The sequence below is a fragment of the Poecilia mexicana genome, unplaced genomic scaffold (assembly GCF_051168715.1).
Source record: "Poecilia mexicana isolate PSO_F unplaced genomic scaffold, ASM5116871v1 scaffold_17, whole genome shotgun sequence".
In the NCBI taxonomy this organism is placed as follows: domain Eukaryota; kingdom Metazoa; phylum Chordata; class Actinopteri; order Cyprinodontiformes; family Poeciliidae; genus Poecilia; species Poecilia mexicana.
In genome coordinates this window covers 16719493-16746599 of record NW_028263386.1, presented here as the reverse complement: position 1 = coordinate 16746599, position 27107 = coordinate 16719493, and the positions used below count along the sequence as shown (strand labels likewise).

General features: G+C 39.1%; 1 protein-coding gene across 1 annotated transcript in view; it reads right to left on the bottom strand.

Moving 5' to 3' along the window:
* Nucleotides 1–26332, bottom strand: part of ephb1 (EPH receptor B1) — a 174925-nt gene extending 148593 nt beyond the window's left edge. Inside the window, exon 1 of the mRNA XM_088014682.1 lies at nt 26109–26332. Coding sequence (XP_087870808.1) covers nt 26109–26169 — 61 coding nt within the window. The 5' untranslated portion in view covers nt 26170–26332. The remainder of the gene's footprint in view (nt 1–26108) is intronic.
* Nucleotides 26333–27107: the final 775 nt, after the last annotated feature.

The window sequence follows — 27107 nt, the reverse complement described above, 5'->3', positions numbered from 1 at the left end:
TGTTGGACCCAAACGCAGAAAGATGGAGGCAGCGAGGATACGTACAAATGATGTAAAAACAGTTTCTTACATATTTGTTTCTTCATTTATACATCCCAATGATGCGGAAAATATTAGCCATTGAGCCACTGTGTCCACACTAGTAACTTTGACACTGAAGAATATTATCGGCATTACCTGGTAATGCTTAGTATAGTGCAGTGAAAGTTCTATGTTTTAGTTTCCAACCAGTTCATCTTGGTACAGAAAAGCAGAATCTCTGTCACAAGCTTTAACCGAGTCCAAGAGATTTTTTGCTCTTGTTTATTGTCAAAATATCAGAGCAAAGACAGACATCTTAGCATAAATTAGTAAATTTATTGGACTGCCATACCAATGACAGCATAAATTGTATTTATTTTTCCTTTGAGCTAATGACAACACTTTATTATTGGTGCTAATTAAAGAGACTAATGGATTTACCTCCGGCTGTTTCAGACAGTTGCCTAACTGTGATTTATGGTAGCGGTGCAACAGATTCTCAGTTGTTGAGTTGGAGGAAAGCTTGTAAACTGCAGACCAAATGGTGGGTTTGCCTATGTATCAAGCCAATGCAAGACAGAGCAGCATTTAATTAACATTTAGAATTGTGCCCCGAAGGCTGCCTCAAATTACTGGAGGCCTCATCTACAGCTGATTATGTTGCAATGATGAGGTTAATGATGCTGGATATTTGGTTCCTTGGCAAACAGTAAAGATGTGTGTGCTGCACAGTTTATGTTTCCCTGGGTAACCTCAAATTCAGATGTAAATGAACATGTATATCACTTTATTTTTATGCCACCACAAAAACAGCCGTATTCTGTTTACGAAGAATGCAATGCATTTATTTTATTTTTTGCCATTTAGTTTGTTGTAGCCAAACTAAATGACAATTCAGTTGACAAGTGCAAAAACTGTAAGCATAAATTTTACAGTCTTGCAGTTGCTTTTTTTTTTCCATTTGCATATATGTTAGACAATTTGTGGCAAAATGAGTCATATTCTAAATCCCAGTTCCAGTTAGTAGTTTTTTGCTTTACCCAGGAGATAAAAACTGACACAAAGTTGTTGAGCCACTTATCCTAAGCAAATTCACTCAAAGTCTAAGAATAATGGGCTGTGTCCTAATGGAAAAAAAAAAAAAAAAAAAAAAAAAAAGGAAAAAGACACACAAACACATACACTTGGGCTAAGGCACATTTCAGCCCACCACACTCAGGCCATATTATTCTGCTTCACTGAGCTCACTTGACTTTCTGCCAGAATAACTGTAAAAGTCACAGCCCTCTCTTCCCTACTTCTGTCTACAATCATGTCCTGAATTTCCTTCCCATGTTTCATCCTTTTTTCCTTTCCTTCCTTATCTCAAGCACTTCCTCCCAATTAAGTTTAGGCACACTGATCCAGAAAAAAACACAAAAAACTGAGGGATGTAAGTGGGCCACGTTTCATTGTTAACAAATACTTTGAAAGAGTCAGTAGAACAAGACAGAGAACAGGTGACGAGTACACCAGGATGGAATTGGTAAAGATAATAGCCATAAGACAGGAAAGACAGTCCTGCTAACGCATAAAGAGACAAAGCGGGACCCAGAAATCTGAAAGCCATTAACTTTGATGCTGGCTTGGAGAAATGGGATCTGGAATGGCCTATTTCTGTAGGCTCTACATCTCATCAGACACTCTCACTCGTGTCCTCATGTTGTGTGATTTATTTCGCCTTGAAGTCTTTTTTTTTTTTTTTTTTTTTTTTCTTTTACATCAGTTGATTGTAAGTGTGTCCATGTGCAAGTCTTGTTTTGCAAGTCCTTCCCATTTCGGTGTTCCATCACCCGAATGCCTCGAGTGCAGATGAGCCACAGGTGCTTCAGTAGCTCCCTGGACTCATCTGATGTCATAATGAAACACAAAAAGGAAATTGTTTTGTTTATACTTGCTTCTTCAAAATAAGACAGTGTATGGTTTAATGCAGAGTTTTAGCAGATCTGACAAATAAATATTCTTATTGTTTCATTTTTTATTTTTTGTAGTCAATTACTGACCACTGCAGGGGGGTAGTCTTACAGTGAAGTACCCCAAAAACAAAGTTTACGCAAACTGATCTATGGCAATAGTATTTTTATTTAATTTTTTTTTATATGTGCTTCCTATTTCTGACAGACACAAGATGTCCTTAAAGGTACCAAGTCTGACAGCTATGTTTTAGCTTTTTTTTTTTTTTTTTTTGCATAATATAAAGATTGATCAATCTTGACCATTTACTGAATCAAAAGAAACTCAAAATCCAATCTTTTTTTCCAGTCATTGTATGGACACATTCGGCTCTTGTTGCTCCAGGGCTACATGGCGTTTGTTGCTCAGGAAGCTAAACATTTGTTCAAACATCCTAAGTTTCTGCTACCACTGCATGTGCATGAAGCCAGGAACAATAACATCTCACCACTGGGAGGTTTAGTTAAGCTCCAATACTGATGTTCTCCAGTGAAAATATTATAACACGAGAGGCATCTGAAACACACACAGCGCAAACATATTACAATGACTAAAATAAACCACTAGGTTACTGTACACTGCGCTTATTGTGTATAAGACCACGATAACAAGCTAGCATTGCGTACCATTAACTTACCCTCACGGCTTCCCACACCACTTTTCAACAGTGTTTTGTCTCGTTATGCTCACTTTCAGTGGAATAAAGTTCCACAAGAAAAAAAAGTGTACATTTTTTAATCTTCAATTTAATTTTTACTTTCACATGACCCAAAGTTGAGAAAAAATTATGTTTGGTAGGACTTCCCCTTGCACAGTAGTTTTCCAAGTAAGTTCTACGCACAACTACGACATACAGAAGAGATGAGCTGTAATACTTTACAGAAATGTGTCAGTCCCAGTTTGCGTATATGAAGATAATGTCCTATAAAAGTTTTCAAATATTTATATAATTGCTTAAGCTGAAGAAATGTTTAACAGCAAAACAGGATGCACTGTGTCCTCAACATCTTCCTGTGCTCAACTATAAAATTGGAAATAAGCATCACTGTCCACCAACCACATCAGGTACTGGATGGATTTATTATAATGAAGTCGCTACCGCTGCAGTGCCAACTCTAATTATTTTTTCTGTGTGAGACAAAGTGAGAAAGATGAGAATAGAAAAAAAATAGAAAATGGAATTAGCTGCTAATATATGCAAATGGAGAATTTAGAGTTTCATAACATATCTGTGTAATTTAGGTTTCTGGACAGAATTTATTTTTACCAAAGCAACTACTTCGATTTAATGTTCTGATTTACCTGTGACAAAATAAACATGTAGATTAGTAAATGAGATGCTTATAGAACAGACATCCATGCCCAGACAAGCTTCTCTCCTCTCTGTCAATCTTAACCTTAATTTGGATATTGAAAGAAAAGCTCTGAGTACCTGGGTTTAAATTTAAATGATTAAATTCCTGGGTTTCCTCAGATATTTGGAATGTTAGGCAGATGTTGAAATATCAGATGAAATACATGCAGGGTTATTTGGTTACTTTATCTTAGCCTTTACATCCAGTAATATATTTGCATATATAGCTCTGGAAACAATTAAGAGCCCAGTGCACTGGACCCCATTGAAAGCCTCATGGGTAAATCCACCATATATTAATTGCTGAACTATTCCTGAGTCAAAACATTAGTATTGTTCTTTCTAAATGACTCTGAACTTGTTTTCTGTGCATTATTTGAGGTCTGAAAGCCCTGCGTTTTTGGACCATTTCTCATTTTCTGCAAATAAACACTACATTTTTGCTTGAAATTCCAGAGACATGTTGTCAGTAGTTCATAGGATAAAAGAACAATGTTCCTGGTGTTCTCTGGCATATTCCAAATTAGTTGCTATTGCTGTCTAAATGCACAGGATTTTTTGTTGAACTTCACATCATGTTGTATCTTTGAGGCCCAGTGCTGAACACAGCATGTTCAGTAGCATCAAAGGTGCAGATTTTACATAGTTGTGCCACATCAGAACAGGTTACTTCTACCTTGATATAAATGTCTCTTCTTACTTATAATTTTTGACATTTAAAAATAAACTGGAAAACAATTATTGATAGAATGTTTCATAATTTCACTGAAATCTGAGTCAGTACTTCTAAGCATTCTGGAGGATGTAGGCAGAAGAAGGGCTCAAACTCTCACGGACAGCTAAGTAAGTTTGGTTGGATCGACTAACTCACTCACTCATTCATAGGTAAGCCAGCAACAACCTTTTGTGTGATTTGCGCAGCAGCAGTTTCATGTTTCGCTACAGAGCCTTATAACTGATTCAAAGTAAAAAAAAAAAAAAAAAGAAAAAGAATGGGCTGGAGTGAAAGGAGAAAATCAGTACAACAGATCAAGAAAAATTTGAACATGAAGCAGAAAAGGTTGTGTCACCAGTTTGGCAGTATTTCAGATATTTAAAACAAAAAACCAATCAATATTTGTTAATATTGACTGACATAAAACACACCGTGATATGCTTTTAAATCATATTGCCCACCCCTAAACTTGTTAAAAATAAAGGCAAATACAAATTTTAATAAGGATATTGTTAAAAGTTATTAATAACAAGAGTAGGTTCAAAATCAATCATAAAGTTTCATCCAAAATCAGATTTAAAATTACTTTCTTCCTCATTTTTGCACCTGGATTAAAAAAAAAAGTAAAGAACTGCCTTCCACATCTTCCTTCTCTACATCTACACCTCTATATAATAACTGTTCAATGAGAATTACACTGCCTCATCTCCTCTCTGTTAAATCAGTGCCCTCAATTTCTCCATAGCTGACCTGTTCCTTTCTCCTATCAATCTTAACTTATGCCACCACTTATTTTCTTCCCCTCAATTTTTCTATCAAAATGTCCCATATCTCATTTAGTTTATCAATAAATTAAACTCAGTTTGATTTTTCTCCATGCCACCCCTTGCTGTTTCAGGCTATTTTTTTTTCTTTTATGCCCTAACATGTTAAGACAAATGTATGGATGAAAAAAAAAAGAAAAAAAAAGCACGATGAGGGTTTACTATATTTCTTCCATGCAGGCATAACCAGGACAGATGGGAACTGGGCCAACAGGCTGATTTTCGTTGCACCTAGCCAAATACCTGTTGGCGGACGCAGTTGTCTGTCTACAGATGGCAGACAAATGCATATTTGTCAGATTTGGGCAACAATAATTTGTAACAAGATATACTTTAACCCACTCATCATAGATCTTTTATTAAGTGTCAGCGTGTGTGTGTTAGGGAGAGAGCGATAGAGAGAGTGTGTGAATGATTGGTCTTTGATGCTGTGCTACGCCTTACAATACATCTTCTGTTATGGCAGGGTGACTGGGCAGGCCCCGTTCTAGATGGTGGCGTGGTATAAATCAGACTTCATCTGGCTCCCTGCCACAAATGTGTCATCTCACCCTGTTCAATGAGGAGCCAACAAATATCATACAGTGTCGGGACACGTCGCACTTCATAGATCCTCCAGATGGCTGTAGTAGCTGCCTGACTTTCTGCAAAACAAGTCTTGTTGTGGTGGCCCCTTCATGTCCTTTCTATAGATTTGCTGCAAGACAAGTCATCGTTCTTCCATTGCCCTGTCAAACAAGTCTCTCTCAGTGGTTCCTCTGCATCAAAAGCCCAGATGGCTACAGTCAGCTGGAGAGGAAAAATAAATGCCCTCTGTGTAAACTGGAATTGAATCAGATGACATTCAACAAAACTGGGTTTAAAATCCCATTGCACCTCAAGAATATAAACGTGTATTCAGCTGATGTACAGAAAGTCAGACTAATGTAGCAATAATGGAACAAGAGGAAATGGGAAACTTTGGAGAACCTATTTTGCTCAGAGCAATACAAACTATCATTATTTTATTTAAGTTTTTTATGAAAACCTATATGATCTCATTAATGTCTGTCACTGGCTGAGACAGTCTATAAAACTCAATTTTGGTAAATAAATAAAAATAAAAAAATCATTATTTCAAAATATTATCTATTAAGCAGAGGTCTTTGTTCACACATTCATGTTTTCTGATCTCCCTTAGAGAATTTTTTTGCTGGAAACTATGACGATGTACCCACAGCTGCCCTGGAGCAGTCGGACAGAGGCGAGGCTGCCATGCACCTCTGACCACCACCAGCAGATAAAATAGGTAGTGTCTTACCCAACAACTGAGAAACATGTAGGGTCTTAAACCAGCAATACACCAGTTACAGGACAAATTGCCACCATTGCCCCTTAAGAGGGGCAATATTAATGTATGACTTTGAGTCATAAATGTACATAATGTGTAAAATATGTCCTACAAAATTAAATATGTTGGTCCTAATTTAAAATGAGGACCCATGTTAGCTGTTGTCATAAGTCTGTGACTTCAAGGAGAACACCAAACCACCTAAAGCCACACATTTGAAAGATGCCTCTAATATTTGTTACCAGGCCTACAAGATGAAAAAAAAAAAACTGATTCATGCCTGTAACCTTTACAGGTATGTGTTTATTTAGTATTTTGCCTTCAAAGAAGGCAAAAAAATATGCCAGTTTGCATACTTTGCCAGTATGCAAACTGGCAAAAGTACCTGGCGCTACGCTGTGAGCCCTACTACTGCCATCGGAAAGTTTGGTTCACAGAAATATCTGCTCCACAAAGCCACGTTGTTGTGTTTGTGTATGGTTACTGTTTAGTCTGCTTTCTTTTTCAAAACACTTCTCCAAACATCTTTACAAAGGGTACAACATGGGAGCATTGTTTGTTCAGGCTGCTGTTCTCTTCCTGCCTCTGTTGTAGGACAAGCAGACAGATGCTGCAGCGGTGGAGGACTATTTTGATAACATGACAGGTCGCCTGCTGCTCGCTGTGCCTCAGGAGAGCGCAAACACACACGGCTCTGTCTCTGCCCTCTACCTTGTTCTGCTCCACAGGTTTTCCTACAATCTAAAGGTAACATGTGCGATGATGTTGCACGAATGTGGAACCACATTGTTTTTGAGATGTTACAGCTAAAGTGAATAATAGTCATTTGAGAATCTTAGCAGAATTTTTATTTATTTTTTTTTTATCCCTGTAGGAATCCTCTTTGAAAATAGTTTAACTAAATGTGTTTTTGAGATCACACGTGAATAAGACCACATTTTCCCCCTGTGTCCCTAGACCCTCTTGAGTGATTCATGGAAAGTTTGCATAAGAATTTATGTTCTTCTCTTACCATGAAAAGGAGATGCATGTAGCTTAACCCAGAAAAGTATTTGAAGTTGTTCTTGGGTTATACTATCATTCTTTAATACATCGTGTGGAGATACTCTAACAATTACTGCTTTTTGGTCAACAGCTCTCTTGTTTTATTTGTTTAACCACTTTTAATAAAGTCATACTCAAAGAATCACAATGGATCAATATACTCCTTAGGATTAAAAAAGAAACCCTAAAGACTATTCAGATTCATCCTATGCTTTTTAGTGTTCAAATAAAAGTAGTCATATTTAAGATCTATTTGGAAGTAATATGGAACTTGGATGAACATTAACAGAATTGCATGTAGCCTAATTTCATTTCATAAGTGTAAAAAGCTTTCCACGTGTCAACCTTGCATAGATGTGATGCATCTTATAAGAGCTAATGAACTGTCTACCATGAACCGTAGCTCAGTGAAACAGCCTAAGCTTCAGGAGTTGTTGGCGAAACCCACAATTTTACTGTGGAAAATTATTGGTGTCACTCATACAATATATACCCGAAAGTCAACTGCTTTTAAATACTTATAACATTAAAGAATAAATTATCTGTACTTCATTTTTCTCAATTAATATCAGAATTCTAAATATGAGCACTGATGCACACAGGAAAACTGAATACCTTTTAAAACATCTCTGATTAGCAGTAGTCTGATGGGTTAATTAGCCTGGGAATGACTGAGCAATATAGCTTTTTTCTTTGTGCAATGAGGATAAAGAAAAAAACACAACAAATACATGGTGATATCAATTGGCTAGATTTTTGTTTCATCCCAATTTCTCTGTTTTTAGAGCGTTCATAAGCAAAAGAAAGCACATATGCAAATATGAACGTTACCAGCTAGAGCAATACTAGAAGCACAAGATGGGAAAAGATGTCGCTTGGAATAAATTGGAAGGGGAGGGGAGAAGAAAATTGGAGAGTCAGACATGGAACTCATTAACTTCTCTTTAATAAAGCCCAACTCACAAGGGGACCCTTCACTTCCTTTATCTATCCACACACACACGCACACACACGCACACGTGCACACCAACACACACACACGCAAACACCCAAATGTAGAAAACATATTCCAGTGCCAAATTGATCATACTTAGATTACTGCACAAGCTGTGATCACAACCCAACTCAAAATCACTTGACTCACATCAGAATTCACTAACCTAAAGCTTAAAACATAACAGGGAGTCAATGTAGATCCAGCGTCTTCAAATCCAGGCCTCAAAGGTCTGTATGTGTCCTCCTGCAACCTTTAGATGTGTCTGAATCAAACAGTGAGGTCATCAGCAGGTCTCTGGAGAACTTGTCTGCATCTTGAAGAGGTAATTCCGCCATTTGATTCAGGTGTCTTGGACCAGGAACACATCTGCTGCAGTACCCTGACCCTCGGAGGGTCTTGGAGAGTTTACAATTGGATGTAGACCCTCCAATTGCCCTAAAGGCTTAGCACTGACATTATTCTTGTTTACTGTAAGCAGCTCTTTAGCTACTGTACTCATGTTAAAACACTTTCCAATAAGTTATTACTTCAGTTACTTACTCAAGGTCAAGTTAATAAAATATGACATGCAAATAAGTTTTGTAAGATGACTGCATAGCAGCAATTCTCAGCCAAGAAGTTCTGCAAACAAAAGGTGATGCAACATTTTATTCCCCATTACATCAAAAACTAAATGGACAAAATGTGTCCCACAATAAATACAGTGCTTAGCCCAGAATCCTCTTTGTGTTGTTACTTCTGACAAGTAATCCGACTCTAAGGTGGATGACTAGGATCACCGTGTCTCCGTTAGGAAAGAAATCATTGGCTGTCGCACGAAAGCTTCATCTAATGGAACATCCATGCCTTCCCCCGGGGGCCAGAAAGCAAAGCTAATTCAAGAAGCGTGGGCCCTGTCAACTGTCATTGGCTACGTGCACTCATAGTCGCACTCAGGCGTGCACACGTGGGCACACTTATCCAAAAAACACACATCGACCATGCATGTGCTCAACTGAAGCTGGGACCTAATTCCAAAAGTGTGGGCTTCTGACAGAAGTCGTCGTCTGTGAGTACAAAGCCAAGCGGCATGTTACACAACCTGGCAGGCTAATGTGTGGACGGTGGGAGAGAAAGAGACAGAGAAGGCGAGAGAGGGGCAATATTGATTGGCTGACTAACAACAAAATAAAGGAAAAGAAAAAAGAAAATCCTTCCAATGGCTATTATGGCGGGCGTTAGAGATACATCTCCGATAACATTGACGGCACAGTGTTACCCATTATAGTTGGGTAACAGAAAAGATAATATGAACTCCTGGTGTCTGCTACGTAAATGTTTTCTATTTAATAACATGTTCACGCACCTGCTTCCAAAACTCCCGCAGGTTATTTGCACACCTCGTATTTGCCAGCGTTTTCTGTCTGTAAAACCTCTAGGTTTGAGACTGCCTGATCCTCTGATTTGTGGCTTTTAACTCAGGGTTATTTCAGTGTAAAAGAACATAATGTAAGTTTCCATATTGAGTGGTAATAAAAAAAAAGACCAATCCTTCTTCCCAAATCTTGAAGTACTCTGCATCAACTTCAAAACATGCGGACAGGAAAGTACAATCAGAATGAGAACGCACAAGTGTAGCTTTAAAGGGAGGCATGCAAGACGGAACTGTTTCCTCTCAAAGAAAACGGAAAGGACATACTAGAATCAGTCTAAAAGGTCATAGACATAGTCCAGGACTTCTGGAATAATATTTTTTTGATAAGATTAGTTAAAAAAGGAGGTTTGGGATGAACTTAATTTTCCATTTTAGGAAAATAACCCCATACCCTCTATGAATTACACAACTATGAGTAACATGGTTTGGGGAACCTTTGCAGCAGCTTGACCTTGTCCAATGACCTTGTCCAATGACCATCATAGAATTCACCATGAATTTGTGTGCTTACCTGTAAATGAATTATTTTCTTTCCCAATGATAAGCAAAATGATTAGTCAACAAGTTGTGAAAAATTATTTAAACTATTTTTTTTTTTTGTATAATTTTTCATGGGTGAATGCAGATCAGCCTTCCTATAAAAGAGGAAAGCAGAGATTTTGTAATCCTTGGGCCAATAAAATCATTGTGACATCAGTATTTTAGCGGACATGTGAAGGAAACTTCAAAATGGACGTGTCAAGTAATTACCAAATGGGATGCAATAGTTACTACCAAAATAATTCATATGGTTGTGCAGGGCAATTTCTTTGTCGCTGTGTGTACAACAATTCATTTGTCCCAAGATACTTTATGACACATATCGTGCAGATTTCCATCTCATTGTCACTGCGTGCACCATTGCTCATTCACTGAGATAATACAAGTTAGGGTTTTGCCACTCAAACACATTAGCATTTTAGAATACATTAGCATACCCAAAACGATCTGTGGTAACATTGATTGAGAGTAATCGCATGCATTTAGATGTCGCTTTGCCTCTGATCACATGCAATGTGCCAATACCCCTCAATACCCCCTTCCCCCATTTTTTTTAATGCAACCACATGCGCACACACACACACACACACACACACACACACACACACACACGCAAGTACACACAATCGTAGTAAGGCACTCCCACCACCTGCTGTGTAGCAGGTGCCGTGATATGATTCTACCCCCTCTTTTCAAGAATGCTGATCCCCAAGCGTGCACACATACACATACATGTCTTCAAAGACAGAGCTGTGAAGTAGAGGTGACAGGTCTCTGGTTTGATGCCATCATCAGCAAATGTAGTGCTAATTGCTATCCCTTCTCTCTTAGGGAGCAGAGTGGATTCAACATGAGGTCCATATGGAGTCCAGGATGGAGTCATCTCCTGTTCAGTGGAATATCACAGAGAAAAGAGGACCGAAGGATTCCAGCTTTGACATAAGCCACTGCGGCACATTTCTAAAGGTATTTTAAGTTTTCCCTTCCACTGATCAGCTTCATCACATGATCTTGAGGTTGCCAGACAAGAACAGACGCATGTAGATGTTAGGCGTTGTTGGTGTGACAGCTGATTAGAAAGATGAGAGACTCGACTGTGACACCTCTAATGATCTCTCCGTCTGATTGACAGGCTAGGAAAAGCTCCAATTCACACATCTAGCACATAGCAGAATGTGGTCCACATACAGCAACAAAGGTCGCCGTGTCACAATCACACACCACATACAGAAACACAAATACAAGAGGTACACTGCTCCATTGCATGTTAGAAAAAGACTATTTGCTACCATAAATTCCCTCCTGTGGCTACCAGAATATGCCACTATTATGTTGGCCCTAGAAGGGCTATTTCCTCCCCAGTTAGCCTGTCATCAAGGGCATTGTACTGTATTGTCTGGGAGTGAGCCTAAATGGGACCCTTTCAGGGGTATTTTCAGGTACTTTCATGAAAGAATGGAGAGGATATTCATATCATATTTCGTTTTTTTTTTCTTTTTTTTTCTATTGCTGACTGAACAAAGCTTTAGAAAACACAGACAGACACACTAGCACACCAGCACTTCCTACACAAACCAAAATGACCATGTCAAGCGCATTCCTGCTCCAAGCAATTTCCTCCATCTTCTCCCAACAGACCTGATCAGCTTGCTTGTGTCTTGTATCTCAACTCAAAGCAGCAACTGCTACATGCATTGCATTTTGAAAGTTCAGGAGAAGCATATACACACCTTTAAAGAGTTTTAAAAAGCAATTAAGTTTAGCTTCGTAATAGCAAACTGAAGATTTTTACAGCGGCAAGTTCCCCTATTTGTCCTGACACTGATCCATTAGCTGATTATTCGCAATTATCTGACAATTTACAATGTGCTGATCTTTGTTGAAAGGCAAAGTAAGAAATGATCATAATGCTAATCACATTTCACTGCAACACAAGGGAACCTATATATTATTGTATTTAACAGTGTTTCATAAACCTCTACACCCCATTGTTCGAATGAGGATTTTTTTTTACATTTTAAGTGAAAAAAAGCACTAAACAACTCAAAAGAAATACTGCAAAAAAATCTGGTTGCAACAACTAAAAACAAATGCAAATACTTTGAGTTACAGAGATACTTCCCTTTAGGATTAAATAAGTTTTTTTTCAAAATTAATTAAACTGAACTGAATAAACACCATTGGACAAGAGGCAGTCACCAACAAATGAAGAAAATATGAGACAACAGGGAAATGTGGAGATTAAATGTCTCTCTAACACGGGTGAAAAAAATGGGGTAGAAACAAGTGAGGAAGGCTGCCAAGAGCCTGACAACAACACCGAAGAAGCTGAAGGAATTTCCCAGAAAGAACTGGCAGTGTTTTACATGTGATGACAGTCTCCTGTAGGTCTGATCTAAGGAGTAGGGTTAAGAGACCCAAATCTACTCTTTGCAGGAAAACATCTAGTTCTTAAGACGAAACTCAATTTTATTTTTCAACATCACAGCGTGGCAAAGAATAGATCGAAATAAACAAGAGAATGACTTCAGGAAACTACTGAATGTGTTTGAGTGTACTGAATGAAGTTTAATACTCACACTCCTTTACTACAAAACCACACTGTTGCAACATGTGCAGAATGTTGCTTGGTATTGTCTGAAATAAGATATTGCTTGGATGGGAGAATATGTTGCTCCAACCATCCAGGTGCCTTCCAGGTATGGTGTCAAGACTGGTTCTTTCCAGGCCAAGACCAAGACTGCAGCCTCGGAGGTCAAGTCCAAAGTCAGTCCTTCCAAGACCAAGACTACGACCGATTGAATACCAACAATGCAGCCAACTACACATTTCTGGGAATAAAAAGCAGGATTTGACGCAGATATCCATTACATTAAAGTTATTGTGTTTCTAGATGTATATTTTTCATTTGATTTAAGTAGGCCGTGGATCAAACCTGCGACAGCCACATCGAGGACCAAGGCCACCTTATGTGGGTTGCGCTAAACCCTTACGCCACCACACCACCTCCCCAAAATGAGATTTTTAAGGGAGACCTGGCAACAATAGGCAGCAACATAAAACAAAACAGTTACAAACATGGCATATAAATAGTATCCACAAAAACGAGTGCTAAATGAGTTTTTACGCATACACATGCATACATTCCACTCAATTAGTATATGGTTTGTTTTGTTTCTATTTTAAGTTTTATACAAATTACATTGTAATAATATATATTGTTACCGCCACCCATCACAATATATAGTGACGTGAATTTTATGCCATATCACACATCCCTACTGTCACCCAGCGAGGCGCCTCAGTATTTTTAATTATTCTGGGTCTGGAAAGAATATTCATGGACCCCAAGTGAATTTCACACAGCTCCTATAAATATGACCCATACTTCCAGAGCAAGACTCCAATATGTGGCCCTATGTTTATATTGCCATTTATTGTCCTGAATAAAATCCATATATCCTTGATGTGGCAACAATGGTTAAGAATAAATCCTTTCCTTTTGAAAAAAAAAACCAAAAAAAAAAAACCGTGAGTGATGACAAATCATCCTAATATGCATCAGACAGAGCAAATCCATCAGATGCATGCTTGCCTCTAAAATAAACAAATAAAAAAAAAACACTTACGACACGTGTCATTCCCTCCCTGCGCTGTGATCCATGATATGATCGAAACGCTCATATGTCTTGGACAAGGCGCAATCAATCATAGGAGCCAGGAGAAAAGAGACAGATGGAGGCCGCTTGTTTGCTTTTTATCTTTTCCACGTTTAAGAAGCACAATTCATCCATCTGACCATTTGTCACACTGCTTTCCTTTTAGAAACTATTGAAGGATGTTTATGAAAGAGACACCAACAGATTCTCAAAGCATTACCCAAACATCAAAATAGATTGAAAACAGGAGTCCAAAAATGCAAGCGCTCGCCACTCTCCTTCTAAATTCCTGTCCATCAATAACAGCTGAGAGAAGGGATCCTCTCTCAGGAAATCATTGACAGGTGTCTAAAAGACTTTTAAAAGCAGACTGACAGATTTTCCCCCCTTCTTTCCAGACGATGAATTCACTCATGCAAGCATACGTAAAGACACACACACAGACGTACACGGTGACCTTGTCATGAGTGATAACCATCACATGATAGGTGCTTTACACATCTACCTCCTTTTTCCACTTTGAGTATTTCCAGTAGTCCAATGTGCATTTCAGATGTACCATATAAATAAATAGGACAAAAAAAAACAAAATTCTGTGAGAAACCAAAGGCATTTCAGGGTGGAAAAAAGGTTTAGTCTTTTATACCTCGAAAACAAAATAAGCATGGATTAGTTTTTAACAATAAAGACGATTTGTCTTTGTAATTCACTTACAAAGAAATAAGTCATTAACTGTAAGAGATGATGTAATCGGTAGACTGAGTCAGTTTTGTGAACAAAAGTAACCACGATTTCCAAAGAAACCGTAGTACAAAAGCTCAGAATGCCAAAAATATGTCTCACTATTCAAAAGGGGGAAAAAAAAGAAAGCAACAACCCAAAGGAGCCTAAAAATCATAGTAGTGTTAAGACATAAAAACGTTGTCACCTGTTTGCTAAATTGCTAAAGGTATTTTGAAATTTTACACATCTTCTGACATTCAGGAAATGTTTCTTTGCGATAGATCAACACAAAGAAACAAAAATGAATACACAGGTTTCAATTTTTTTTTTTTTTTTCTTATTTGAAAATGTTTGTGAACATTTGCATTCAGCTCCACTGAATCAGTTCAGGGATATAATTACCATTTTAGTTTATGTCTCTAATAGTTTTGCAAAACAGCTCAAGCTTAGAGTGGATGGATAGAATCTGTGAAAATCAATGTTCTAGTCTTGCCATAGGTTCTAATTTGGATTTAGGTCTAGATTTTTTTTTTGTTTTGTTTTTCACTCGGCTGTTCTAACAAATAATCACTTTATGCATTGATCTTTCATCCCATTCGAGCTCCAGCAATAACAAAAAGTTATGCCAGTTGAACCCCAGTATTGACTTTGAATGCAGATTCAATGGGAAGCAGCAGCGGCCCCTGTTGTGTTGCATAGTCTAAGCGTTATATGAAGTATGGTTGTACAGCTAATGGATGACTTTGAAGCAGATGCCTAATCTGCAGCGACTAAAGTTGTTACTAAATACAATGTTTTTGAAGAAATATTTTTCTTTAGGTGAATTCGATTTTTATTTGTTAATAAATGCTAAAAACCATGTATCATTTTCCTTTTAACACATCAAAATGTGCTACTTTGTGTTACTCGGTCAGATAAAATCCCAATGAAATAAATGTAGCCTTGTTATTGTAATGTCACTATAGTGTGCATCCATCTAAAAATGAAGTGAGGGGGGAGTATAATTAGTTTGGCCTCAAAGAAAGCAGGTTGCACTCTTGATGTTAACTGTAATTCTGTATATATATATATATATATATATATATATATATATATATATATATATATATATATATATATGTATGTGTGTGTGTGTGTGTGTGTTAGTGAGATCTCCAAGAACTTCCAAGCACAAACCAGTTCAGTTTTGTTTATAATGTCCTCACAAAATGAATCGAAAGTGACAAAAATAGATTTCAGCAAAATGACAATGATCAACACACATTATTCAGAGAGTTAGCACATAATCATGCGCCTAGTCAATTACATAGCCATAAAATGACACGCTTGCCGTGTCTTACCTAGGTTGGGCAGTATTTCTGATTAAACAGATCAACGAAGCGCGACAGACAACATTTATGAAGGGCATCGTGACATGGGGGCTTACGTCGGTGGCCAATAAGATGTGACAGAAACTGTTTGAAAGATTTGAGGTAGCTGCTAGTCAAATTTCAGGGATCTGGTCTGCACCATAGAGTGCCACTGTGCTAAACTTGTTATGCAGCGAACACCACAGACTCAAATAAAATTTTAAACCATTTTAAAACCATGTTAGAACATGCAGTTATCTCACACAAGTCGTCAATTTAAGTCTTTACAAATCACGGACTATTTTCGGTGCCTCTAGTAAAGTTGTGCTGTGCAGTTACACTGTGAATTTAGAGATTTCGATTAACCTACTCGTTTTCTGCTCTCCGTATCGCAGATATACATTTCTTGATATCAACTGAACTCTCTCTAAAGCCGCCACGGCCCAGTTGTAAAACATCTGGAAAACGGCTGTACAATTACATTCAGCTCAGCTTAGTGGGAGCGTTTATCATTTTGGCATGTCATCAGCACGTAGCTACATGGCCGCAGAGGAAAAACGAGCACATCTGTTCATTAAACTTTACCTTATTTAAAAATACCCGACTGTGTGTCACATATGCGGACAGTGTGCAGACACAGTTCATTTCTCCTATAGCTTACGGAAAACGGCCCGAGTCCTCGCCAAGCGTCATCTGTCAATCCACAGAGTGGGTTTCAAATAGTGTGTGAAAGTTCGGATCAGGAGTGACCCTCTTCAAATGCTCAGCCTTGGGAGAAACGGCAAGCGATGAGGAAGAGAAGAATTAGGAAGTGCTGTAAATATCCCAATGTTCTGTGAGCGTAAATGCAGAAGAGGTTTCTTTGAGTGAGAATGGTGCTTTAGCAATTCTCACAAAAAGGAAAATACACAATCAACACTGATTTAAAGCACTTAGCAAGTTTCTTTAAATCATTTCAGTTTTTTTACATATAAATATAGTAGAGTCCCTTTCCTCATAGAAATCCAAGGACAGGTACTCTCAGAGGAATGCACTCTCTGCAGGGCTGCATGTGCTTAAGGGCTACCCACAAGAACCTCCTAATTAGCATGTATAAGATTGAAGTCATGATGGTTTATCCTTATCGCTCTCTCTATCCCTCATCGTCTATACTTTTTCTTCTAAAATAAATCCTAGTCTTTTTTTGCTCTTGGACAAAAAAAAAAAACCCTAGTGACTGCACTGTATATACATACATAGGTCTGATTCTCATTATTTATTTGGACTGAACTGGAATTTACTGGGTTTATAATAAAAAAAATAAAATAAAATTGAAATGAATTAGCCTTTGAAGTAGTACAAATTATTGAAAAGTGAAGTTGTTTCAGTTATTCCATTCAAAAGGTGAATGGCATAGTTTGATCATTTAATTTGTTTTTGGACATTTTCATAATTATAGCTAAAGGCTAAACTGAAAGTTTTAGTTTCTCTTTTTTTTTTCACAAATCATTAACAAATTATTTTTTTTATATAAAAATGTGGTTCATCCAAGCATGTTAAAGGAAAATTGAGCAGAAGAGCAAAAGCAAAATTACAGAAATAAGGTACAGAGGTAACAAAAGTCTACAAAAATGTTTTAAAGATTGTGAAGCAAAGCCAATTAAAGAGTGCAGGGCAGATTCACAAGGGTCCCTGGCATCCATGCAGACCTATCCATAATATGGACAATCACTGTCTGTCACCTTCTTTTTGTCTGAACTATTGGTGTCAGAAGTGTCTTCCCACTGCTGATAAGCTCTATAAAGATCCCACAACATTGATGCAGTAATTAAACCAAAAGGAATCCCAATTAACTGAGTGCATATACCCTAAAGTACATGGGCATGCAGATTTTTCAGCTTGATGTAGTTTTATATTTTTTTAAGAAACTGAATTATGGATTTTCATGAGTTGTAAAGCAGAAAAAGAATATTGGCAGAAAAAAAAAACACTTTGATTTGACGATCACATGTACTGAATTTAAATGAGTTTCACAATTTGAATTAAATTACCAAGATAAGTTAAATTTTCACTAACATTCTAATTCACTTAGATGGTATCTGTATATGTAATAAAATAAGCTCTGGCTTTGTTTGTGTTTCCTCTGACATTGTAATCTTTTTTTTTTTTTTTAAATCAGAGTATAATCAAAGTTTAATTTGAACTAAAGATGTATCAAGGTCTCCATAATTCATTCTGGTCTGTTTAGTTTATTTCAAAACCACAAAAAACAATTGTTCATATCAATCTTTTGGTCTAATGTCCTGTTTAGGAATAATGTATGAAACAGAGAGAAACATTGTGCTGCCACTTGTGGACTGCACTGCCAATCAGCTGCCAAAAGTGTGAAAAAGGTTGGCTTAGGATGGATTGACATGGAAGCAATATTTGTTACCTTATAAAACAAGAACACAATGGTAAACCTGAATAAAGTAATCCGATTAGGCCGTCTTGAAGTTTTCAAGAAAAGTCTCTTTAAAACATAAGTTTTTAAAGACGTACTCCAGCCACCCCCAGTGGATTGAGATACTGTCCACTTATTTCCCATTACCCTCTGTGCTTCAAATCAATAATTAATTATCTCCACAAATGCTCTTCTTATCCAGTTACAGAAGTGGACAGCACAGGGCAGGTGGAAATTTGCCTGGCAGAGGGATTCAGTGTTACACAGGGTGAGAACTGTCCTCCCACCATTGCTACTTATTGGCCCATCAGTGTCTCTCTTGGAAGCTGGCATTCCATTTTGCAGCGCCGCGAAGGCACTTCATTTTTCTCCGCTGCACTTTTCCTCTCTCACACCAACACAAGCAACCCACACATAGAGACACAAGTATTCATACACAATTTCTCTGCTACGCTCTTGCTAAGAGACCCGTGTTTAATAAGTGATTACATTTATGGAGAGGAGAAGGGCAGCAGAGTGGTGAAATATGCCCACATGTCCCGAACCTGGATGAGGGGCTGGTACTTACTCATTAATAATGGGACAGGCTCCAAGCCCAGGCCCTTAGCTTCCCATCTCTGCTCATTTCCTTTCTGCACACCAGAGCTCTGTATATGTATGACTGCGAGTGTAGAGGTTGTACACATTCACATTCGCGTGCGTGTTTTAGTCCCAGTGAGAAACAGCCTGTGGAGGAGCCGCGTTTTATTTAATCAGAAGTGGAACAGCTTCCACCACCGCCTATAATTTCAGCCCTATTAACGTTCTACCGTTAATTCCTCCGAGCATTCAGACGCAGCATCCTGTGAGCTGCTAATTCACTTTACATTGCGAACTGTACCGCACGCTTCTGTCCGTACAGAGGGAATCTAAAACATTGCACATGTATACTTGAAAGACAAGGGACTAGTTCAAACAGTATGCTGTGTAGTTATCAAAAACGCAGAGTGAGTTAACATACATTTAGAAGACTTGCACCTTTCTTTCCTTTACTCTCTCATCACTCAATGACTGACCAGCCTACTTAAATATGCCCTTTAAGCCTCTGCACTAAAAGTTATATTAAATCACCGTGTGCCCAACTCAAAAATACATTTCAAATGACAATCATAAAAGAATCTCTTTGTTCCTAGAATCCCAGAACCCCAACCATCTCTTTACCCTGCTTCCTGTTTCTGCCAATGCTGTGCTTATTACATCTTTTTTTTTTTTTTTCCCCAAGAAAAGGCTCATGTTTCACTTTTCTTCCTTGTAGTGTTCCCAGCAATAGTTCAAACCATGCATCTGTTTTTAAACATAAAAATGTAAGGGGACAGCAGGTGAAGGAGGGTGGGAGGGAAAGAAAGAGAGACACACACACACAGAGAGAGAGAGAGAGAGAGAGAGAGAGAGAGATAATGGAAATGGGATCAGCTGTGTGCAGATTTGGTGGAAGAAATTGGGGTGAGGTGAATTTGCAACTAAAATGCCTAGAAATTGTCTCACTAACCCCTTAAAGTTTTTTGTACAATTAAAAAAAAAACACTTTTAAAAACTATGAATCCCTCTCCTTTCACTTCACATACAGTCAAAAGCAATATAACAGGCAAGCGAGAACATTTATAAAGCATAAACAAAAGGTTCTTGTAAACCCAACCTGCTCGGAGCTGGTGATTGAAGGGTTGGAGTGCATGGGGGGAAGGAGGTGCATAAGGAACCATAGGATGGAAAAAGGGAGGGTGAAATGGGGTTGTGAGCATAGAATCATCTAAAACTAGACTTTGGGAACAGTGGGAAAAAACACTCAATAATCAATCGTTTCTTTTCTCACCTCTCGATTCAACAAATATAGTAGTCGCTTCCCTTTCCTGCTGATTGAACAACTGTCACCCAATCACCAGGAAAGGTGATAATGGAGAGAAAGAAAAGCTTGGAAGCATGAAAAAGAAAGAGAAAAAGTACATTTTTCACACCTCCATCCTTGGGTAGTGGGGTTAGCCGGGTCACTGCGGCCAATCAGTGACTAGCGTTTCTATTTTCCACAATGCGCAGCTTGGAGGGTTATCTCTTAGTTTCTGCTCCTGTGCGTATCAAGCCTTCGCACCGTGTGTGTCTGCGTGTGTGTGTGTTGCGTTCATAAAAAAAAAAAAATGATGGAACTGGCTTTTGCAGCAAACAGATGACTCACACAGTTTGAGGTTGAACTGTGTCACAAGCGTCGCCGCTTCCACTCCTGCGCTCTAATATGTTATGTATGTTGCTGATGCAGTAGGTCTGCTTATCCCCCGATGATTGGACAGATAAGGAATCAGTACTCATCCCGCAGTCTGCCACCTGCTCTGATAAGCGTGGGGCACAGAGTGTGGCAGGTGGAACCTAACACCGTTGATAGCATCTCTGTGGCAAATCTCTGGACAGAGGAATGTCTGGAAGACGAAGGCTAACGACGTGGTAAACAACACGAGATATCAGCACGTGAGGAAAAGGTCTGCGCAGAAAAGAACAAACACGCATTCGATTTGGCACGCCGAGAGCTCTGTTCTTTTCCCTTGATACTGCTCACTTTCACGCTAGGGGGGCTACAAAAAAAAAACAAAAAAACAAAGTGCACACGCAAAAGCTCCCAGTCTGTATCCACCATCTGGCCCTCCCAAGGCTCAGATGTCTCTGGGGTAAGGTGAGCTCCGAGGGAGACTCGCTATGTGTTTATATGTGATATGTGGGGGTGTGTTTGCATATGTGTGCATGTAAGTGAAAGAGGAAGAGGCAAACAAAAGGGGTGAGAAAGCAGTGATCGAATAAACTGTGAGAGAGTTTGCGGTATACAGCCGTGTATAAAAGAAAACTACACACAGATCACTGCGCGCATGTATGACTGCAACATATTTACAGCACTGCAGGCATACCAAATGCTGGCAAGTGTTGGCACTAGGGTCGTCATAGCTGACTGGCTGGGCTGTCTAAGTGTGCCTTAACACCAAGTAGTTGCTCCACTGTGGGCAAAATAGACCCCCTATTATGAGATGAGGGCATGTCTGCTGGCCAATTCAGCCGTAATAGTTGTAGCACCACACTGGCGACACATGAACACCCACTGTAGAACAAACTGAGAGAAGAATTGAATTTTACTTCAGGTGGTCCCAAGTTAGCAGTAGTGCCTATGGCTAAAATACCCTCATGTGAGCACATAACAGGTAATTCTTCACGTCTTTTCAGCTGCATACTGTGTCCAGCCAGAGGACTAGGCTCCAGCTTTATTTTTCATTCGTCATTCTTACATCAGTTTGGAAATGACAGACTGCCGTAAAGGAACAGTTTTGCTTTCACATTCCTAGGAGACTCATTGGTTCTCCTTTTTATTTATTTATTTATTTATTTATTTATTTATTTATTTTTTTTTTTGCTGTGTCCCCTGTGCAGCTGGTGAACACGTACGAGATACACATTGAGAAGCTGAGCTTCTAACTACACCAGCCTCACAAGGCAACTCTACATTTGTGCAACCTCAGCTGACACAATGAAATTACAAAAGTGGGATAAAAAAGCGGGGCGCACCGAAGCCTGATAAAACATGCAACACCCATACAAGGCAAGAAAACGTACTACCACAAATAACAGATTTTTCACAAATGTGGCTTGCAGCCCAGCATGATTTTCTGTTCTCACCTTTTGCTTTTTAAAGGTGAGAAGAAAGTATAAATATTATTGGTCCAGTTAGGTGTGTGTGCATGTGATTTGATTTGGGAGAAATACAGAAAACTAACAGGCAAATAGTATACAGAAAACAATTAACAAATTATTTCTAAACCAGAACAAAAATAGCATATAGTAAATTTCATGCATACAGATTATTTGATTTCACTCTTCTGTAGATGAGAGTAATGTAAAAAAAAATAAATAAAATAACAATAAAATGAATCTTTTTTTTACAAAACTGATAGCGTGGATAGGATGCCATCCTCCACTGATGACTTGATTGAAAATCTGTCATTATCTGCCCTCACTGAACACGCATCAGTCTGAAATAACAAGTTAACAAGTTCCCCGTTAACAAGAACTAGTCCTACATTCAGATCATGTGCTAAAACTGAATCACTTCACTCCAAATACAGCATGAATTCATTGATGTCCGTGTTTTTGTGAAATAAAATTAGAATTTAAGCAGTTTATTACATCATATGCTAATTAGAATGTCGATCACATCTTTGTCCACTATTTGTGTACCAGCGTAGGCACACTTATTTACTTTTCTTTAATCTTGATGCTGTTAATGTACGCTATCTGATGAAATTTTGACTCGCGTACAATTAGAAAATATGTGCAATGGTCTTTTTGGGTATACTACTAGTACCACGTTTGAAGAGCAAAGACAGAAGTGACAGAATGCAATAAGCTGCAGCTTTATTACTCTGCTCGTCTCTGCTATACCTGGAAACCCATACCTACTCACTCCCTGCCTGCAGCCAGCTCCCACGCAGTAACAAAACCAGGGTCAAAAACCCCCTCAAACAAACAGAAAACAAAATGCAGTATAATCTGTCAGTTTTTATGGATAGCAAATTGGCCTTCAGAGAGGAAGATGCCGTTTTATTTCAGGACAATAATGGACAGTCCTCTACACCTTTTACAATATGAATCACAGCCATCTTTTTCAGTAAACGACTGGTTCCAATATCACCACGGTATAGAATGCCAAAAAAAGAACAATTTCTTCTTGTGCCCACTAATTACTGTAACTGTTGTTGATATTAATTCTTTCCGGGTTCAGATTAAATTGTATGTCGCATTTTCCATTTTAACAGGGCAACAGTATCCTCCTTTATTTTCCCTTAGAGTTACTTTAATGACAACAGGAGAAGTTCCCCTTAGTCCATGTTCACTGTGTCAGAAACAGTGCTGGTACGTTTAATGTTCTCTGCTATTAGAGACACTCTTCTGAATTCAAAAGGCACACAACACTCTAAACAGCTGACATATTGTTGTGAGACATAATCCTAACCCTGGCGGGAAGTGTTTTCTTGAGGTCATTACTTTGCAAAACAAGGGAAAAAGACAGTTTAGAGCAATTCCACGAAGTGGATACTTCAAAAGTGACTGATGTAATTTACTAATGTCAACATTTCAAGACATTCATAGCTCTGAAATAGTAGAAAAGCTACATGATATACATCGTTATTTCCGCAAAGCAAGTTCAAAACAACAGATCAAGAGGACAAGAATCTCCTTAAGATAATAAGACACCTGATAAATCTATGCTATATTATTTATTCAGGAAACTGTTGTGTTCTCCGTTGCATCCTCTAAGGACAAAGCATTACACCTCCGTAATACGTGTACACATCATCCTGTGGGACTGTTTACAAAGCACCGCGAACACATTCAAATCCGGCTCTTATTAAGAACAGACACTGTTTTGCATCAAGGAGTAGCCTGGCTTAGGCATGTACTGTCAACATATAACTCTTTCTTTTATTTAAACTTCTTTTGCCTTTTTTTCCTGTTTCAGTCTTCCCATTTGTGAAACATGCATACTGTTTTCCTTTGACCTCTCCTCTTCTGCCTCTGTCATCTTTTCGTCTCCCTCTGTCCCTGCCTATCTTCCAGCCGCTATGATTAATCCCCCCTTCCCTCAGTTCCTCCTCCTCCTCCCCCTCTCTCTCCACCACCCAGTTCTGGGCTGTTAAATGAGCGGGTTTATCTAAGCCTAATTGGTTTAAGGGCAAACAGAAATAAGCGATGACTCTCCGAGCGGAGGAGAATGACTTCTGTTGCTGCTGTCTGAAGACCAATCTATGCAGCACCATGATGGGAAAGAAGAAGCCCAGAGTCGAATGGAAAACCTAATGACAAACACTGTAACCGACTGAATTTTGGTAGGGGGAAATTAGGACAAATGAAAGGTTTTCCACTTTAAAAATGTCTGGAAGCTTACAACACTTTGTACCCACCCAACATTTTTACCACAGCGAACTTTCTCATTAACCGAATTTTAATTCATACGCTTGATTGTCATTAACATATTAAAGCTCTTAAGACTATTCATTTCCGGTCATTTGTATTCCAAACTTGATTGTCCTGTTAATATTGTCATTAGCTGTTTATCTGAGTAATGGGACTGAAGATAGAGGTTAGATAAATCAATTATTTCAAGCGTCAATCCATACGGCCGCAGCAGCAAAAGTATTCAGACACTTGCAAACACACATGGTTCTATGAATTTGTGTTGTCATCATCTGATTTGGATTCATAATGAGATCAATATGAGCCAGGATGGGCCGAGATAATGGGGTCAGAGACTCCACTTTCTCTCTTGCGTATTAGAAAAAAAAGAAGGGGGGTTAGGGGGGAAAACAGCAGCAGCTTGGAGTTCGGATCAGCGAAGATTTTAACCTTCCCGTGGGGCCACCCACTTTCAATTAGCAACCCAAACAAGGAAATCACTTTAATCCTTGATAGGAAGGTAACCCAGGGGCTATCTCCGTATACCCATCTGTTTCATCTTCATCCTACATCCTCTTTAGTAAGCAGTAAAATTTCACTTTTTTTTTTTCTCTAGCATTCAGCCTCTCATCTCTGAACTGTTTGCAGTCATTTAACGTTGGGTAAACATCCCAACCTCAAAACGTATCCCTTCCCGAAGAGGTAGCAATTTGGTCCCCTGCCTTGGTATCTGTAGCTATGTGTTAAAATGCGATGAGCAAAAACAAGAAAGCTGAAGCCAAAATTACAGAGCACATCCCAGAGCTGGGGAGGATCCAGGAGCAAACTAGTGAATGATTAAAGAGAAAACCTGTGTGTGAGGAAACTAATTCTGATCTAACTCATTTATAAGGAAGGTGGATATAAACAGAAGCTAGTGTGTTCCTGTCCATGTTTGACAAGGGAGGAAACAACATGAAGGAAAAGAGTTCCACAGCCACGATGGGAGGGAGCTGGTTTCATCCACCCAACAGATATCCTTGCTGAGGCCACACAGCCCAGAGTCCTGTCCCATGAGGTAAGACAGAGGAAATGAAAAACATGTTTGACTGAGGAGATGCTGGCTACTGTACAACTGAAGAAGAAGAAGCTGCAAAAAATGAGTGTCTCAGAGTAGGAAGAAAACAAAGATGCAAACAAGCAAAAGAACATTTTTTTACACATGTTTTCCCATCAGAACTATATTCAGACTCCACAGGAGCTTGTCTCAGCATCTGTATATTCAAGAAAATTACACACGGGGGATTTACTTAATAATATATTATCAGTTTTCTTTATGAGAAAACGTGTAAGGAACCATAGAGTTCCTCGTGTCTTTTGTGCCACTCTGAGGAAAAAAAAAAGAGAAAAAAGTAATTGCTCTTTGGATAATATGCGAAAGCATAAAAGCAGAGACATCACAGCTATGTGGCACTTACTACGCTTACCGTGACAATTAAGCCTATATAGTTAAAATGACGCAAACTTATGTAGTCACATAAACAAGTATCAGCGGCGTTCAGCGCTGCGGGAAGATGCTGTTCCCGACATAAAGAGAGAAGAACCAAAGCAATCCGCTGCGACCCACGTGTATGACATCCCTGAACGCCGGGGAGATGCAGGCGCTGCCCAGCAGAAGGACCAGGACGCCCCCCGCTCCCCCGCCCCCCCTCCAAAGACCATCACAACGCGCCCTGTTTAAAAGCAGCGTTTTCCACATTAATATAAATCCCGAATTGATTATTTACCTTCCATCGCAGAGGACGTGATGACCAGGACGGATAAAAGCGCAAGCAAATCCACTGACATGGCAGAAGGGTTAGTCTCCACAAACCTGTGTCCCCTCCAAAAAAAATAATCAAGACGCACGGCGCGCGTCAAGAAAAGAAATCCTTCGCTTTGTCAGAGCGGTACTCCAGCAGACAGCCTCTGTTGTGAGTCACATTTCAAGCCGTAGTAAACAATGTGTGACAATCAGCGCAAGGGGAGAAGCGGAGTATAGGGGCCGAGGGGGGCGGGGGGGTGGTGCGAGGAGATCGGGAGGCGGGGAGGGAGGGGAGGATAGGTTGTTGGGGGGGTCCGAGGAGTGGCTATAGGGGGGGAGACCCGATGTTGCATGCTCACGGACTCATTAGAGCGCCAGAACCAATCAACGACTGGAAGCTGAAACTCACTAACCAATGGCCAAGCCGCCGCTCCGCCTACTTTGCATTGTCAAAACACAAAACTTTTCCTTGACCTATTTGAATCGGCCCTCCCCGATGCACTGCAGGGACATGACGCCCCCACTTGGTGGACAGGTGTTACTCCATCTCATGTTAAATCGGCTATTAGGTGGTTTTTCGGTCAGCCACTTGAAAGTAACTCAGAATAAAATGCTAAGCACTTTATCACCTTAAGTATTTCATATAGATGCCTGCTTAAGATCCTTCACTGCAAATGCTACTCTTATTTCAAATTTGTATATTATCTTACTCTTGACAAATTCCTAATCTGGGAAATTAATCTCTCTTATAAAATGACTTATTCTTTTAACTTCCTCATAGTTCACACAAGTGCAGATCATCTCTAATAGCTCTGACAAATTCAGCTTCACCTCCTAATGCTATTTAACAGGCATTGCACATCAGTCCCATCCTCTCACCATAGACCTCTTACCCCCTTTTTTGTGTGTGCGTGTGTTGCAACAGATGGTCCGCACAATGGGTCTTTCCCTGCAGGGACACAGAGGACCAGACTCTGCCTCG